We start from the raw sequence: 19,196 nt of genomic DNA on the forward strand, positions 1-19,196 counted from the left end.
ATAGCAAGGGATTAAAGATTTAAAAACTCCTAAACATTATGATTGATTTTAATAACTAAAATAAGAAGCAGACAACTTAATAGATGACACTGTTCCTCTTTTTAAAAAGTTTAAATTTTAAAAGCCTGGTGTGGTGGCACACACCTTTAATCCTAGCACTTGGGAGGCAGAGGTAGGAGGATTGCTCTGAGTTTGAGGCCACCCTGAAACTACATAGTGAATTCCAGGTCAGCTTGGGCCAGTGAGACCCTACCTCAAAAAAACAATAAATAAAATATAAAATGTGCTGGAATTTGTGAATGCGTCAATATGAAGATCAACTCCAGGTAATCTCAGTGGTAGGGGCAATGGGAAAATGACTGTCTTTCTAAAGGAGAGTGGAAGTAAAGTGGGAAATAGTGCCAGGGAAGGGACCTGGCATTTAGGTCAGGAGACAAGGTCTTATGGAGTGGCTTACATAGTAAAGACCCAGACAGCAGAAGGCACATGCTTTTGCATGACAAAGGCTTTACCTGAAGAATATTGGAGATCACATCTCAGGCAGCAAGACTTAGATTTGGCAAGACTGTCAGAGCACTAGCTCCAGGTTTGACAGCATGTTCAGAGTACTTAGAATTGGATAGCAAGACGGGGTGAGCAAGTTCAAGGTTCAAAAAATGTCTTGTACCGGGGGAGAAATACGAAGGGCTAGGGAGAATGTGATTCTTCGAAGTCACCTTGGTTTCAACCATCACTGTCAAGAGCATTTGTATTTGACCTGTGGGGTCATCTCACCATTTAGCTTAGGATATGTTTATGACTTTCTCCCCTCCTCTGTAACATGAAAGAGTCAGGAATAGTCTTAATTATATATATATATATATATACATATACATACACACACACACACACACACACACACTCACATATATATATGTATATGTGAGTGTGTGTGTATGTGTGTGTACACACACACACACACACACACACACACACACACATATATATATATATATATATATATATGATTATAATCATAGACAAAGCACCACAGTGATGTTGTGCTAAAATTACGAACTTTGCTCTTTGTGTGTCATAAGTCAATAATTAACAAATAGCTTTAAGTATTTCCACTCCTTAATAGTAATCAGCCTATAGAATATGTCAAATAAGTACACAGTTGATAATACAGAGGAAAATAACCAAAGAAGTTTAGTTGTACCAGCCAGGAAACAGAAGGATTAAGTCTTTGGAGGCTGGGAAAGTATTTCCTCTCTGATACATTCAATCACTTTGCTTTGAGAATATAATGAATAAAGATAACTCAAAATAGCTTTACATGTATTTAGATATGAAAAATATGTGAATGAATTGCAAGCCAAACTACATTATGTTCAGTGAAAGATTTAGTAGAAAGCATGTTTCAAAATGTTATACCACCCCTAAGAAGTATTTAAGAAATTCACAAATTCAAAATGCACTTAGTACTGAGAAGTATTTATGAGGCACACGTGTGCATGCTGGGAATACTAGGTCGGATATAATAGTAGTTCATGACCTCAGTAAAACTATGCCCACGGGGAGGGAAACATGATCAGACTTTCAATGTAAGGCAGTCAGTGTTGTGACAAGGCGTCAGAGCTGAGGCTACAGGTGAGCTGGGTTGCTATCATGGATGGGTGATGGAGGGGCAATGCCTGTGAAGGATTTATGGAGTAGGAGCAGCAAGGACCATCTGAAAGGTTGAGTTTTCTACTCAGTTCAAGAAGAGGAAATAGTGCATGGATCACCAGGAAGTAAATAAAATAAAAAAAGGAAAGGATGTAGGACATGAAATTGGTAAAACAGGAAGCCTGACCTCATGTTAGCACATGGTCAGGCAGTATTATGGTGAAATTAGCCTTTCATATTGAGCATTTAAATGAAGAAATGAAGGACAGATTTTAAAAGAATAAAACTGGAGCTGGACAGATGGCTTAGCAGTTGAGGCACTTACCTGGGAAGCCTAAGCGCCCAGGTTTAATAGTACTGTAGTGCACGCCTCTGAAGTTCATTTGCAGTGGTTGGAGGCCCTGGAGTGCCCATTCTCTCTCTCTCTCTTTCTCTCTCTCTCTCCTTCTCCCTTTTTAGCACTCTTATAAATAAATATATAAGTAAATTTATTTTTTAAAAAAGGATAAATCTGGAGGCATTAACATATTGATAGACCTTTTGTTAAAAGTCATAGAAAGACATAATGGGCGAAGTCTAGAACAGTGATATTAGTGGTAGAAAGTATAAAGAAAAGATTACAGAAATAAATCACATTTTTAAGTGAACATTTCTTGGGTTTGAAAGTAGAGAAAGCAGTTTAGGATCACCCTGGTTTGCTGCTTAGGAATTATAGTACTTAATGGTTCCACTAGCCTAAAGTCACATGGGAAACAGTACAAAGAGGCTAGCTTTTGAGATAGTTGGGATCCAGGAGAGCAGATGATAAGTCTAGTTTTGAGATACTGAACTGAGGTTCATAAGGCGTTACAGTGTCACCTCTTTACATAAGAGTCCAAGAGCTCTCTATCCGTCCTCCTTTCTAACCTCTTCCCATTTGGCCATGCCAAGAATAGTCCTGGGATTCTAGAATCACTTCCTATTCTTGCAACTGAGTATACTCCTGGGCTGAGAAGAGAGACTACTGCCCCTTTGCAGAGACCATAAGCTCAGGGTACTTCCAGCCTGAGAAGTGAGAATACTAACTTTCCCAGACATTACCTCAGCACATGATCCAAAGCCCATCCCTCACTGGACTGTTTACCTCCTCTTCCCACAAAGTCTCTCTCTAGCCTTTCTCACTTTTTTTTCTTTTTTTTTTGTATGGCTTTCCTGATCCCTGGTGATGTACACTGTCCCTCTTATTCTCTCTTTTGCTCTCTTTGGGCGCTCTCTCTCGTATGCATTTCTCCCCTCTTTCTCTCCCTTTCCTTTGCCTTCCCTTCTTCCCTCATCTTTTAGAATAAACTCAATAAGCCATGTGTCTTACTATCTCTCCTGACCCCAGAATTAACACTTCTTACTTGACAAAACCTTAATAGCCCCCCCATCAATTGTAAAAAGCAGGAAATAAATGAGTATTGAGAGTATAGATACAGATTGAAGTCTGAACTAGTCTATGCCCTGTTCTATCCTACCATTCTGTTGTGTGCCTTTTCCCTTATTCCCATTATATGAACATATGGGTACTATGTCCTATATGCTCAGGAAGAAGAAGTTAGAAATCGGAAAATAGGCTTTGGAGTTCCGCCTAACAAGAAGACTACATCAATATGTGATTTTCTAGAATTAACATTCTCCTAAGCTAAAGACGCTTATTAACATGACCAAGAGGTACTTGACTAAAATCCACTCTGTTAACTTGCGACTATAACAACACTATGATCAGAGGGATAGTTAACAAATGTCTGATAATCATTTTATTTTTAGTGAGAAAACTTAGGTGATAAAAACCATCGTAATTGTATATGATAAGAGTTTTAAGCTGTTTGATTTTTGCATCACTTGGAATTTGTGATAAGGACTGATGAAACATATAAGTAAAATGTTATATTGATCTTTTTCTTGAGCACTTTCATTTTGGTAAAACACACTTACCATTTTAGCTTACCTTTTCAGTTCAGTGTGGTGGCGGATATTCACACTGTGAAGGAACCACCGGCATCATCTCGGAATCTCTGTTGTCTTGACTTTAAGAATCAAGACACACATCCCTTGCCTGTCTGTGCCGTACATTCCATTCAAAGAAAAGCAGACCTCTGCTCTCCTCTAAACTATATCTAGAGAAACTCCCTTCATAAACTGAAAATCAGCTTATAGATATTTAAATTTAGCAAAGAATTTTAACATCCTACCAATTTTTATGTTCTATGAGAAAAAAAATCATTGTGCTATTTTAATGAAGAAAAAAATAAGTCTTCTGTAGTTAAACCATTTTACCACTAAGAATATAAAATATTCACTTCAGTTCAAATGAAACTTGAAGTTCAAAGACCCATGTGGCTCTAGGAAAAGTAGAGTATGGCAGAATGCAAAGTAATAATATTAAACTACGGTCTAGTACAGGTCTTGGTCCACTGCAGGCTGAAACACGTGTTTTCAATGAATAAATAAGTTTTCAGGAAGAGAATGTTCAATGTAAATTATATAAAAGTTGTTATTAACCTAACAATTGCAGCTCACAGTAATTAGTAAGTCCTGCCACTAATTGGAAGAAAAAGTAAAAGTATTATTAAAAGTGCTTATTGGAAATGAGCTAAAAGCATTCTAAAATGCTAATTAAATTTCCATGGACACAGTCTTTTCAGAGCTGGAGGAAGACAAGCTGTGTTGTACCCAGGGCAACGCCTTGCCCTGGAGGGATCTCAGGACACTGGAGTCCTGGGGTTGAGGCGACACTGGGAAGAGAGGGGCAGAACATAGACCCTGGAACTGGGCTGTCCGTGTCCCGTGTGCAAATCTTGCACTTCTTCGCTGGGTAGAATTAGACTAAATGTTTAGCCTTTGCCTACCTCTGTTGTTCCATTCATAAGATGGACTACAGAGGACTAGATGTGTCCAGAAGACCAAGTGTATCCACAGGTGCGCGTGGGAAGAACTCAGTCCGTGTCAGGGGTCTCCACTGCCATGGCTGCTCCGTGCGCACTGCTGGGCCCGTCTCTCCTCCTCGAGGAGGAGTGCAAAGACTGTTCATGGAAGGCATTTAGTTTGTCTCTTTTTGTTTGTTTGTTTCGTGTCAAGTCTCTTGTGACTACGGCTGCTCCGCAACGGTCTCTCATTAAAAACAAGAGTACTAGTGTGTCCACAGGCGCTCACACCCTACATTTCAGCCTCTGCCACTACCACCATTACATTGCCGTCGCTGCAAGTTTACTAGAATTTTCCACAACCGTCATAATAATCATTACTACTCTCCCACCGATACCATAAACATCACCACGCCGCAATACCATCCCTACATCACCATCTCTGGCATCACTTCCAGCCTTACCCGCTTCATTACCACCACCACTAACGCTAGCAGTGGCAACACCTTTAACATCTGTGAGAACGCAAACGTCAGTCTATGCGGGAGCTGCCAGAATAGGCAGGTGGATTAATTAGACAGGATCAGAAGGTCCTTAAAGGAGGGGGTCTTGGGATGCCACAACTGTGTCAGCTTGCCCTGCCTGCGCCAATCCTGGGATTTAGTGCTTATCTATCCCACCCATTTAAATCTCTCTCAAGTGTGCACCCTTCCCAGGGATGGGTGGATTTCTCCTCTAAGCCTAGACAGATTGGGTGGGACACTTGGTGTAGATGTGTCTAGACCAAACACAAATCCTGTATCCGCCTGCGCCCGCAGAGAGAGGAGCCCGTTTTCTCCTCTCTCTGGAGCTGGAAGCACCAAGACGAGTCTTCCCCATATTCATTCCGGTAGAGCTCTCTCCCACACCGGCCGCCATGCTTTTTCCTTTGATTACCATCTTCACCTTTGATCCTTCTTAAAAGCGCACATTATTTTAAGATTCTTTCTCACATTTTGTTTCCCTATCTGATCGCATGCACTTCTGATCTGGTCTCCTGGGCTCCTGCGCTACAGTGGCTCACGTGGCCCGTGGTATACTTCTCTTCTCCCCACTTTGCTTCCCCTAACCTCGCAGCCCTCCCCTTTCTGCATTCCTTTGTAAAATCTGAATAAAATGCGGTGTTTTTAAAAATCATTCTCTTGAATCTGGGATTGTCAATTCTTTGGTTAGTTTGCAGATATGAACTCAGGGCTTGAGGTTCCAGGAAGCACCCCAGAACCCCAATTTCCCCATTGTATTTAGAAATGTCATTTAGAGAGTCTAAAGAATAACGGATAAGGTGTAAATTTACACAATCTGGTAAGTAGAGGAAAAGGATTTTTTTAAAAAAAAGGATATTTGTAGTTAAAAAAACGGAGAAAATAGTCTAGAGAGCATTTTTTTGACAAGTTTCTTTTCTTTTAAATTTTTTTGTTCATTATTTATTTATTTATTTGAGAGCAACAGACACAGAGAGAAAGACAGATAGGGGGAGAGAGAGAGAATGGGCGTGCCAGGGCTTCCAGCCTCTGCAAACGAACTCCAGACGCGTGCGCCCCCTTGTGCATCTGGCTAACGTGGGACCTGGGGAACCGAGCCTCGAACCGGGGTCCTTAGGCTTCACAGGCAAGCGCTTAACCGCTAAGCCATCTCTCCAGCCCGACAAGTTTCTTTTACATTATTATTAAGGACAGTGTAGGTTTCATGAACTTGGACTTCAGGTAGTATTGTAATTAGTTACCTTCTTGTTGCTAGGGCAAAGCACTTGACCAAAAAAAAAAAAAAAAAAAAAAAGAGCACTTGATGGGAGGAGAGGGTACATGTTTGGCTTACAGACTTGAGCTTGAAAGCAGTGGAACCCATGGCTTGAGCAGAGGCTGGATATAACCTCTGCCACAGCAAGTGGAACACTGCAACATGAGGGTGATCCAAGTTCTGTCAAGGGGGAGCTGGCTATGACATCTACAAGCTACCCCCACAGCACAACTCTCCAGTCCGACTCCATCTCCCAAATTCCCAGAGCTGGGATCCAGCATTCAGAGCACATGACTTTATGGGGGCCATCTGATTCAAACCACCCTAGGTAGCTACAAGTAAAGTGGCATAAATAAGAAGTTATATTATGTGGTGTGCATGATGCTTGAGCTAATAGCCTCAGAGCAAACTTTTAGGAGGGTAAGATTAATTTTTTATGCTATCTCTTTTACGCTAGTCAGTGCTGATTGGAGCATGAAAAGTTATTTGAATGTTTGAGAGAATGAGCTTTAATTAGACTCCTAGGTTTGTATCCATATCTGCTAAATGCCAGAGCTGGAGTGAATTATTTAACCTCCAAGAGCTTCAATCTTTTCCACCTGAACATTTGCATGATTATTTACAGTTCATATAAAAATATTCCTTGTAAGTGCAATAGTGTTATAAGAATAAGACTGTCCTTGCTGTATCTTACCTGTTTCACCGCCATTCCTGACTGTGGAAACAGCGCCATCATTCATACATATGAATGAACTCCTTCCTTCTCAGCCTTTACCCTCATTTGTCTTCCCCATCTCAATGGAATACATTCTTCCATTTCAGATACAACCACTTCCTCCCCGCACCCTACCATTTTCTTTTTTCAAGACCAGACAAGGGGAAGACATTTCTCCCAGCTGCTACCAGTACAATTCATTCTACACACAACAGTTAATCTGAACATCAAAACAATCAAATGATGATTTAAGCTTCAATAGTTTTATATTGCATTAAGAATCAAATTCTAACACTTGACCTTCTTTTCTTTTCTTTTCTTTTCTTTTCTTTTCTTTTCTTTTCTTTTCTTTTCTTTTCTTTTCTTTCTTTCTTTCTTTCTTTCTTTCTTTCTTTCTTTCTTTCTTTCTTCTTCTTTTTTTTTTGTATACAACTTATCCTCCCTTTTTCCTTCCCTTATGCCAAGGCTTGGTCACACAATCCTTCTTACTGTTCCTGTGACATATTGAGCTTTTGGTTGTACCCTTTGGAGAAATTGCCCAGATCCACTTATCTAAAGTAATATACCCCATACTCCATTTAGTTCCTTTTCAGCAAAACATTTTATTTTTGCCATAACTCTGATAATCTGGTTATATTTATTACATGTCTATTTAGTCCCTTACTATCAGAATGTTAAGTATTTTTCTTTGACAAGTACTTTGCTGATCTTTCTCCTATTTCTAACCTAAATGCCCAGAGAAGTACCTAACATGCTTTCTTATTGTGGTGTGAATGGGGGGGGGGGGAGGGGTTGTTTTTATTTTTGGCCTAGGGTTTCATGTAGCTCAGGCTGGAATAAAATCACTGCATAGCCAAAGATAACCTTCACCTGATCTTTCCTTTTGCCCTCAATCCCCAGTTGCTGGAATGATAGGTGTATGCCACTATATCAGGTTGCTGTTACTATTATTTTTTGCACATATGTGTGGATTCAAGTGTGTGTGTGTGCGTGTGTGTGTAAGTATGTAAAATCTAGACTAGGACAGGCCCAAGAACACTGTTTATCTTTTGTTTTGTTAACTTATAGTTCACCAATTAAGCTATACTGATTATCCAGCAAGCCCCCGAGAACTAGTGCTAGGATTGCAGACATAAACCACGATGCTAGCATTTTTTGGGGTACTATGGATTGATGCTATTCCTTTTCTCTCTGTCTCTCCCTGTCTCCCTCTCTCCCATAAATAAATAGATAATAAAAGAAAATTGGAAATTTATTTTTTATACAGAAAAGAAGGCCCTAGAATCCCTAAATAAAGGAAACATATGAGTCATGAATTCAGGGAGACATATGCCTGAAAGTCACATACAATTTTTGCTTGTTTGTTTTTTGGGAGAAGAGTCTCACTCTAGCCCAGGCTGACCTGGAATTCACTATGTAGTCTCAGGGTGGTCTTGAACTCAAAGTGATCCTCCTGCCTCTGCCTCCCACGTGCTGGGATTAAAGACATGTGCCACCATACTTGCCTTCACATTTTTTCTTATAAACTATTCTGAAATAAACACAAGAACATTAAAAAAAAAAGAAATTTTGACATTATTTTGCCCAGAATTTACAGTTGACTGTTGGTATTTGAAGTTCAGCTAATATACACTCTGTACCCAGAAGCTCAATCATTGCCGGCTGTATGCAGTGCTCAAAGCCTGAAGGTTTGGTTTTTATCCATAACTACTAGAGAAGAAAGTTATTTGCTAGTAAGTAGTAGGGAAGGCATGCAAAAGATTAGATACTGTGATGTCTTAGTCATAGAAAGATATGATAACTGGATAACAAAATTAAAATTACTGACATATTTCAACTACTCACTGTGCATGGGGTCTGCATCCATGGTTCCCCATCTATCTGCATCGGCAGAGACTTGCTAGTCCTGGAGAAAAATTTCACTGTAAGTACAATGCTGACATATTTAATTTATCAGACTAGGTGTGAACTATAAGATAATGAGTTCAGGGAAGGCAAATCTTAGACAGCCTGTCTCTTCTGAAAGAGAGATTTTCATTCACCATTAGTGAGTACTTTCAAAAGTACTTTGATCACTGGAATGTTAAGAGTTTCCTGGTAAAAGTGGTGATAAAAATTCTGAGTGCCAGAAGAAAATTTCAGGGTTCATGTTCAAGGAGTAAATCAGAGTTCCTAAGTCAAAAGCTACTCTTTGTTTTTACGCACCATCCACACACACTGACAACCTCCAGGAAAGATGGTGACTTATTTCAAGATTTTGAGAACCAACATATTCATTCAAATAACACCCATTATGTCTGCCTTACAACCGTGGTTTCAATATGCTTGTATTGGTTTATTAACTTGTGGATGCAGAATATTGAGAAACCCTCAAAAGTTGGGAAATTCCAAATTTAATTCACAAAAATTTACCAAATTTGATTCAGTATTTAATTTTTCATAACAATGTTGCACTTTTGGCTATGAAAGAATTTAAGTTAATAGTGCATCAATAGTTTTTTTTTTTTTTTTCCACTTGGTTAATTTGTCTAGTAAACTAAAGGAGGAGCAAGTGAGCCTAGGCGTGGATTAAATTTGCATGTTATAGTTGGTGCAGCTGTGTAGTGTGTAGTTTATTTGCATATGAAAGGACTCCCACAGACTTATGTGTTGAAGGTAGGTCCCCAATTAATGGCTCACTTTTGAGAGGTTCTAGTGACTAGTTTGGTGGGCCCTAGCTGGAGATGTTGGTCACTGGGAATAGGCTCCTTAGGGCATCTTGTCCCTGACCCATTCTTTCCTCTAGAAGTCCTGATTGACATGATGGGAGGACTGGGTTCTGCTACACCTTCCTCACCACGACATCTGTGAAACACTTCCTTCTTTGTTATTTCCTCACTTGCTCTGGTCACAGCTACAGAAAAGAAACTAAAACACCATGGTGCTCAATAGGGGAGATTCAGATTCCAAAAGACCAGGCAAATAGGAAGTAACTCATACGGTGTTGCCTGTCATTTCCATTACATTGAGCAACATAGTATTAATCATTCATTAATTTAAACACCAAGGAGACAGGTATTACTATTAGAGTCCTGCATGCTTTTAATTAATCTCTGGTCGTGTCGCGTCAAGCTGCTCTCCCAGTTGAAGAGAAAGGTATACCTGATCACCACTGAGGAGCACTGAGCCAGCCGCCGGCCGGCACTTTTCAGCCCCGTGTATATTTGCCCCATTTCCATGGCTCCTTCCAGACCCACGACCTCCAGCAGCTGGTCACTCAGATCTGAAAGAAAACATGTGCCTTGTTAGTTACGGTGACCATGAATATGCCCACAGTTTAACACTGTTCGATAGTGTGGACATTGTAAAAGTCACTCCTAAAAGAAAATGTCTCTGTCTCAAATATCAAAAGTAATGGAAAGATGGCCTACTTCTGCAACTCTTAGTTAACTAAACCTTGAGGTGCTGTGGAAGAGGATTTGCTGTCAGCTTATTCTAAAACAAGTGGGAAGAACAAACTCTGAGCCAAATAATGCCGAAAAACACACCAGTAGTTTTTAACATCAACAAACTTAATGTTATTCCACATGTATATATGGAACATTTATACATCCCACATGAGACATTTGGCAGAAAATACACATTCATCACTATAAATAAAGCATAAGGATCTGCTGTCTAACAGGATTTTGTTCAATTCCTGGAACAAGAGATCTCAGAGATCATGAGTTGAAGCTTCTTATGTCACAGCTCAGAAGACTGAGCCTCTCACTGAATGACTTGTCCACGGGCACAGGCAAGACTGCGCAAAGTCCAAGGAGCGACAGCAGTTTCTGAAATCATTTCCCTGATGTTAAGAAACACATATTCTACCAAAATAATATTCAAGAAAATACTAAATTATTATCACAGTGAAAGTATACTTCTTATTTTTAAAATATTTCATTTTATTTACCTATTTGAGAGAGAGAGAGAGGTAGATAGAAAGAAGAGGAACTCCAGGGCCTCTACCCACTGCAAACAAACTCCAGAGGTGTGTGCACACTTGTGCATCTGGCTTACATGAGTCCTGGGGTATTGAACCTGGGTCCTTTAGCTTTGCATTCAAGCGCCTTAATCTCTAAGCCATCTCTGCAGCCCTTAACCTTCTTATTATTAATAGACAACATTTTCTTTTATCATTGGACAATACCTGATAGTAGCAGATATCATTTGTCATGTGTGTGTAGAGAAACTTTCATGGACAATTTGTCCATTGCCGCCTCTCCCAAACAAGCGTAAAAGAAATGTGATGTGCCCTTATTTATAGAAAAGAAGATGAAAATTAGAGAAGTTGATTAATGTTTTATATTCCTATACTAAGGAGGTAATAAAGTCAAAAATTGAATCCAACCACTTGGAATCATAACTCACATGTAAACCTTTTATTAAAATTATATCAAAAGCAGATATACTTTAAAAAAAAGTAGACTGCTTCTTCCATAGGAAAGGAAGTTGCTCTGTGTGAGCTTTAAGGTCTCTTTCCCACTCAAAGGGTTGCACTCATCCAAAATACAGAGGCTGTCCTCTCACCAGTAAAATCCCACAGAAATCTACCTCACAAACTGCATTATCCCATTTGCTTAGTTGCTGGGCTCTGCTATGTGATTCCTGACTGGGAGGCAGAAGTCATTGTGACCAAACATGGCCCTTTTCTAATTTTCTGTTTTATTTAAATACTCCCAGTGTAATTTCAAATGTAAATAAATAATTTCAAATTGTTTTAGCAGCGAAGTTATTTAGAGGTGGTGCATGTAGTGGGAAGATATGAATATTACATGAAATAAACATGTAATAGCTGCTTATAGACAAGGTTAGACTTGGAGAAAAATAAGCAAGTGTGTGTTTGTGTGTGTGTGTATAATCCATTTTGTACAGAAAGCTCTCACACCTTACTAATGAATGCATTTCAGCACAAAATTGAGAGATGTTAATGAGTCATGTTCACCAGAGTTCAACTGTAAGGAGTAGCTCTTCGAAACCTAAAAGTTCATTAGCCTCATAATCACTGGAAAATTTAATCTCCACATGTAAGATAGGACATGTAGCTGAATTATCATATTTTTAATTTTTAAATAATAATGAGTATTATTTTAGAACTTTTAAATTGTAGCTGCAAGAAGAGGTTTCTTTAAGTAAATAAGTTAATGTTTTACTTATTTAGTTATGAGAGAGAAAGAGACAGATGGCAAGAAAGAGAGAATGGGCATGCTGGGGCCTCCAGCCACTGCATACGAACTCCAGGCACATGTGCCCCCTTGTGCATCTGGCTTACGTGGGTCCTGGGGAATTGAACCCAGGTCCTTAGGCTTTGCAGGCAAATGCCATAACTGCTAAGCAATTTCTCCAGTCCCCTAATTAAAAGAATCTTTCTGTTACAAAATCAGGCATTACAAAGTCATAGCTTAGAGCAATCACCTTGCTGCTCTAACCTGTATTTAGACATATTTCTCAGAATTTTATTCTCTGTTTCTAGCTTAAATTTATGTTGCCAAGAACAGATGGACAAGGAATAGAAACATATTCTTTCAGCTGCAGCAGGCACTAAAATGTGTTTGGCTCTATAGCCTGAGTGTTAGTATAAGTACGCATTTCTTAAGTATATGTCAACCAGAAAGTAGCATTGTAGCAAGCATTAAAGCCCCAGATGTGTGCCAGGTAAGTTATAAAATAACCATCATAGAAATGGAGTGTACTTTTGGTATTGTGGGTTTTGTGTTGCCTCATTCCTAAATGGGTGACACTGCATGCTAATTTTTCTAATGATCTGAGGCTAGAAGATTGGAACAATTCTATAAGAAATGAAACACTTTCTTACAACAAAGTTAATCTGTGAGCCCTAACTTTTCTATGAACCACAGGGATTTGCCTACACCCACACCATATTGCTACTGTCTGCCACCCTCTTACTGAGCTTTTCTTTCTATTTGTCTTCTTCTTCCTGCAAAAATACCCTGAAAATCAGCTGCACTGTTAATAATCAGTAAGGCAGAGATAGCTCATGAATTTAGAAAGCCCAGGCATTCACCATTTTAGCTCTTGCTAGCAAAAAGAGTTGTTTTCGAACAGTGGAATGTTTACCAACACTGGCAAAGATAAATAAATGCCACATGCTATCACTTTAGGTGTTTGAAAGAAGAAAAGTTGAAATAGATACAAAACAGCTCTAAATTTGAGCTGTGAAAAACTTCCCCAATCATTTGCTGATTTTTTTTTTAAATTTATTTATTTGAGAGTGACAGACAGAAAGAGAAACAGGGAGAGAGAGAGAGAGAGAGAGAGAGCAAGAGAGAGAGGGAGCGCCAGGGTCTCCAGCCACTGCAAACGAACTCCAGACATGTGCGCCCCCTTGTGCATCTGGCTAATGTGGGTCCTGGAGAATCAAGCCTCGAACCAGGGTCTTTAGGCTTCACAAGCAAGCGCTTAACCACTAAGCCATCTCTCCAGCCCATTTGCTGATGTTTTTTGATGTAGCCTATTGTACATGCCTGTCTGTGAGTAGCTGACGTCCTGTTGGGATCTGGGTCCTAACTGACTTCATAGTTCTCATCTATGAATTGTTTCTACATGTAGTATATACTGAAGACAGCAAAGGCTTCTTCATCTCACATTGTAGCTAAAGTTTCTTTAAGCGCAGCTCTCTTTAAAACATTATAACCAGCCATATTAACTTACTGAGTTTATTCACTACCTGACAGTTGGTTTCAGTTTTTAGAAGAGGAATACTAAAATGTAACCCTTGGACAAAACTCTATCATCTGTTTTTGCATGGCCTATGAATTAAGAATGACTTTCCTATATCTGACCAATAGAAAAAGTTTAACAACAGGGGTAGTCATGAGCCCTAGGGGTATAACGTTTGCTGCTCTATGGATAAATGTATATACTGTGCTTATCAAATTGCCCAGTAAGCACTTCTCTTAATGTTCATACCCTTATATTAATGCTACTCCCAGTTTTGATAGAGAATCTTCTCTTTTCAGATGACTCAGAAGGAATCATGGTGCTGGAAAGAAGTGACTGGAGTGCTCAGTACTGCAATATCTCTACCACACCTTCCAAGGCTCAGTGTCTAACACAGAAGAGGAGGCAGAAAGAATGTAAGAGCCAAAGGAAGAGTAGGACTCCTTACAATGTGCTCCCCCTAGACACAAAATGACCTCACAGTACCTGACACTACCTACACAAGACTATCATAAGAGGAGGAAAAGATCTTGACATCAAAATAAAAGAGAGACTGATTGAGATGGGGAGGGCATATGATGGAGAATGGAGTTTCAAAGGGGGAAGTGAGGGGAGAGAGGGTATTACCATGGGATTATTTTTTTGTAATCATGGAAGCTGTTAATAAAAATTTGAAAAAACTAAAATTAAAAAAGAAAAAGTTTAATAAGAATAATATATTGTGGGCTGGAGAGATGGCTTAGCAGTTAAGTGCTTGCCTGTGAAGCCTAAGGACCCCAGTTTGAGGCTCGGTTCCCCAGGTCCCACGTTAGCCAGATGCACAAGGGGGCGCACGCGTCTGGAGTTCTTTTGCAGTGGCTGGATGCCCTGGTGCGCCCATTCTCTCTGTCTCTCTCTCTCTCTCTCTTTCTCTCTCTCAAATAAATAAAAAGTAACAACAATTTTTTTTAAAGGAATAATATATTGTGACATGAGAATTATGTGACATTCAAATGTTTTTGGTGGGTAAGTTAGCTTTCATCTCATTTGGGTCTTTTGTATGTCTGCTTTAACACCATGAGAACAGAGTACATAACGACCACAAAGCCTAAAACATTTACTGTCTGGTCCATTAGAAAAAATGTAAATCAACTTCTGCTTAAGAGAAGCATGAGTTATTCCAAATCACTGAGGTTTTCCTTTGAGTTTTGCAGCTGTAAGTGTTAAATGGCCTGAAAAACATTGGAGCACTGATTCTTCTGTGTGCCTATCCACATGTAGACCAGCTGTTTTAAACTGTGGTGTCTCACTGCGTTCATGTTCCATGAGGTTTGCCACAATCCTTTTGTTATTAATCATGAAACAGCAAAGTTTCCAAATGCTTTAGTTCAACTTTCCACTCACACATTGCATTTTGTTTTCTTAAATAAGTAAAGGTTGCACTCTTATATCCCTCTCCCCTGCCATAATTCCAATGAGGATCTTCCTCAGGGATCTATTGGTATTCATTGTGGGGCTCCAAGGCATCAGTCGGTCCCTGCAGGGATGAAGGAAACATGGTGCTTCAGGCTATTCCCAACCACCCTGAGGCTCTTGCTGTCCTTCCACCCCCTCTCCTTCTATGTTCCTTGAGCATCAGAGGGCGTAATAGAAATCCAATTTAGTGTTGAGTTCTCTACAGTCTCTGGATCTCTGTTTTGCTGAGGCTAGAGATCCAGCTATCTCTCTTTTGGGCATACACTCTAAAGACTCTACTGCATGCCACAGAGATACATGCTGAAGTGTCTTTACTGCAGATCTATTCACAATAGCCAGGAACTGGAAGCAGCCTAGGTGCCCATCATCAAATGATGGCTAATGAAGCATAGTGCATATGCACGATGGATTTCCACTAAGTGGTAAGGCAACAAAATAACAGAATTTGCAGGAAAATGAATGGAATTATTCACTGTCTTGAGTGTGAGAAAAAAAGAAAGTAGAGTCACAGTTGAGCAGGTTGAAACTGCAATTAACCTGGGAGATCCCAGTGTGAGTCAGTTTGACCTAGAAATCACTTGCTGAACATGAAGAAACCTCAGCAACCTATTATGTACATGCATGTATCTATCCTGAGGAAGATCTTAGTTTTCTTCAATTTTATGTTGTGATAAATACTTTTGAAGGGGAAAGTAGTAGGCTGATAAAAGAGTTAACATTATTCAAAATAGCTCTATGTGGGTAATGGAAGCATAAGAATTTTAATTTAGGTATTGTCACATTTAAAATAGGAGATACTCGACAGGAAAAAAAAAAATCATCAAAATCAGATCACATTGTAACAGAATTCTTAACCCAAGGATCTGTGAATCTGAATGGGGAAAAATCAAGTTAATTTTAACTGATATGTAATTGAAATTAAATAATTATTTTCAGAATAAGTGTAGGCAAGATACAGAAGTCATAGTGGCAATAAAACCTATGACATATACCTTATATATTTTCATATCATGATATAGGTACTGATATTCCCCTTTTCAAATCTATTTCCTTTTTTTTCAAAGTATTTTACTATTCATTTGCAAGCTGAGGAAGATAGAAGAAAGGAATAAGGTAGGGAGAGAGAGAAGAGAAAGAGAGACAGAGAGAGGGAAAGGTGAGTTATGTGGGCACTAGGGAATAGAACTCAGGCCATCAGGCTTTATAAGCAAGCACCTTTAACTTCTTAGCCGACTCTACAGCCCAGAAATTCCTTGTTTTAAAAGTATCCTTGTTCTGAATTGAGATGTGATGATGGATACCTTCAGTTCCAGCACTTAGGAGGCAGAGGTATTAGAGCATAGCCATGTGTTTGAAGCCAGTGTGGGGCTAAAGAGTGAGTTCCAAGTCAGTTTGGACTACAGTGAGACTCAGCTTCAAAACACCAAAACAAAAACAATAAATAACCATTTTAATTATCCCCAATCCTAAAATAAATTCAGGTGTATCTACAAAGTAATAATTTATAATTTATTTAATTTTTAAAAATAATTGGATATAGAATTTTAAAATGTTATTAACATTTATCATTATAAAATTGTAATTAATTTTAATTACTGAAGCCATGTTATACATTTAAAGCTAATTTGTTAATAAGGAAGCATATATTTATGCAACAAAATTGGCTTCCTTCTTTAATCTATACATTTTATCTTTTGAATTTTCAAATATTAATCATAGAAAAGTCAGTAGATCACAAGAATAGCAAAGGGAACTTTGTTATTTTAAAATATTTTATTTATTTATTTGAGAGAAAGAAACAGGAAGAGAGAGAGAGAGAGAGAGAGAATATGGGCATGCCAGGGCCTCCAGCCACTGCAAATGAACTCCAGATATATGTGCCCCCTTGTGCATCTGGCTTATGTGGGTTCTGGAGAGTCAAGCCAGGATCCATTGGCTTTGCAGGCAAATACCTTAAAACACTAAGTCATCTCTACAGCCCCTGATTTCTTTTGTTTGTACTTTTGGGGGGGGGGGTTTCTGGGTAGATCCTAGGGTCTTAGTATGCTAGCTCACTGCCTAGGCTCAACCCCAATCTTGCTATTGACTTAGCAGATCTTTTCTTGAATATTGTCAGTGTTACATTATTTTATTATACAGATGATTACGGTACGATTGTGGAATCTGAGAGTCAGAGCACAGATAGATTACACAGCAGCAGCACAGCTAATAAGTGGGTAATATTTATTCATAGCTGAGCCTCTTCATTTTGACAGTTATGCCCTGATAATATGCCTCATTATGTAATTGTTTCAGACTGCCATATGTGAGGGAACAGAAGAGGATACATTGCACATTGCAAACACAGGCTGAGGATGGTTTGTAGTGCTTCATAGAACAGTGTGTCCTGAAGGGAGGGGAAGGAGGAGAGAAGCAGTATAGGACAAACCCTTTTTGTATGTTGTCCAGCAACATGTCGCTCTACTGTGGGATCCATGTGCAGGATCACTCAGTGGCTCAGCAGGTACATTTTTATAATCACCACACATTGTTAATTACAGCACCTCTTTTTTTTTTTTTAAATTTTTATTTATTTATTTATTTATTTGAGAGTGACAGACACAGAGAGAAAGACAGATAGAAGGAGAGAGAGAGAATGGGTGCGCCAGAGCTTCCAGCCTCTGCAAACGAACTCCAGACACGTGCGCCCCCTTGTGCATCTGGCTAACGTGGGACCTGGGTAACCCAGCCTCGAACCGGGGTCCTTAGGCTTCACAGGCAAGCGCTTAACCGCTAAGCCATCTCTCCAGCCCTACAGCACCTCTTATCAAGATCATAACTGGCCATGAGAAGACCCAGCTATCGAGGAAGTCCTACTTTTCGAATTTATATAATTTATGTGCTATCCAGTGATATTCTGTTTCTCTAGAAATGAGCCAAGTATATCTGAGTATTTAGAGAACACTGCTTGTTTATGTATGGTATGGGGATTAAACCCATGGACTCAGTGCATGTTAAGTACATATTCTAATACTATGCTACAGTTCAATACCTACAATAAAATTCTAAAAGACCAAGACACACACACACAGACACACACACACAGACACACACACACACAGACACACACACACACACACACACACTCACACATATATATTCCATCCAACAATACTTCAAAAATTCTCCATATAGTCACTCAATATCTATTGATTTTTTAGTTTCGATTTGTGGAGGTTTGAATGTATAATGTCTTCCATGGCCACATGGGCTTGCGATTAAACATCATACATAATCCCGACCTGGTGGAGCCTTTGGGAGGTGGAAAGTTTGCCTGATGGGGTGTGTCTTTGGGAGCAGGCCTTAGGGTGCTACAGCACAGCTTCATTTGCCACAGTTCGCTCACTCTTTATTCCTCCCTGCGGTTGTATAGCTGTGAAACCACCTGTCTGCTTCTGTTACATTTTCCCTACCATGTCGAAACTTCCCCTTTACTCTAAGGAGTAAACCCTTTCCTCCCATAAGTTGCTTCTGGTCAGGTGTTTATACACAGCCATGAGAGAACAGCTGTAATAGAAAGCTGGTATTGAGAAGTGCAGCCACTGCTGCAATAAACGTGACCATGTATCTGGTTTGTTCATCTTTTGGAACTGGTTTGTGGGAGGACTATAGAAGGATTTGGAACTATGGCTTACAGAAACTTCACAAAGTAATAAGCAGAGCTTCGTGGGCCATTCAGAAAAAAAAAAAAAAATTAAGTAGACCAAAATGCATAGGAAAGTGTGGGCTGAAGAGGCACAGCTTACAAGGACTCAGGGGAAAGAAAGGACTTTATCTAAAACTTGGCTAGAGGCTATTCATGTGGCATTCTGACAAAAATCTGGCTGTTTTTAGTCTGTGTTCTGAGAACTTGAGAAACATTAAATTTAAAAGTAATGTACTCGTGTGTTTGGGCAAGGAACACACAGAGCAGGTGAATATGAAAAATATATATATATAAAGACTGGCACAGGGAGAAATGTAAACAAATTCAG

At 39.4% G+C, this 19,196-nt stretch overlaps 1 protein-coding gene across 8 annotated transcripts in view; it reads right to left on the minus strand.

The window, feature by feature from the left end:
• Positions 1–19,196, minus strand: part of Dgkb (diacylglycerol kinase beta) — a 690,706-nt gene that overhangs the window by 23,563 nt on the left and 647,947 nt on the right. For all 8 annotated transcript variants that reach the window (XM_045135964.1, XM_045135963.1, XM_045135965.1 and 5 more), the window contains 2 exons: positions 10,168–10,288; positions 8,872–8,932 (listed from right to left, as the gene is read on the minus strand). In XM_045135964.1, coding sequence (XP_044991899.1) covers positions 8,872–8,932; positions 10,168–10,288 — 182 coding nt within the window. The remainder of the gene's footprint in view (positions 1–8,871; positions 8,933–10,167; positions 10,289–19,196) is intronic.

The sequence above is a fragment of the Jaculus jaculus genome, chromosome 16 (assembly GCF_020740685.1).
Source record: "Jaculus jaculus isolate mJacJac1 chromosome 16, mJacJac1.mat.Y.cur, whole genome shotgun sequence".
Classification (NCBI taxonomy): domain Eukaryota; kingdom Metazoa; phylum Chordata; class Mammalia; order Rodentia; family Dipodidae; genus Jaculus; species Jaculus jaculus.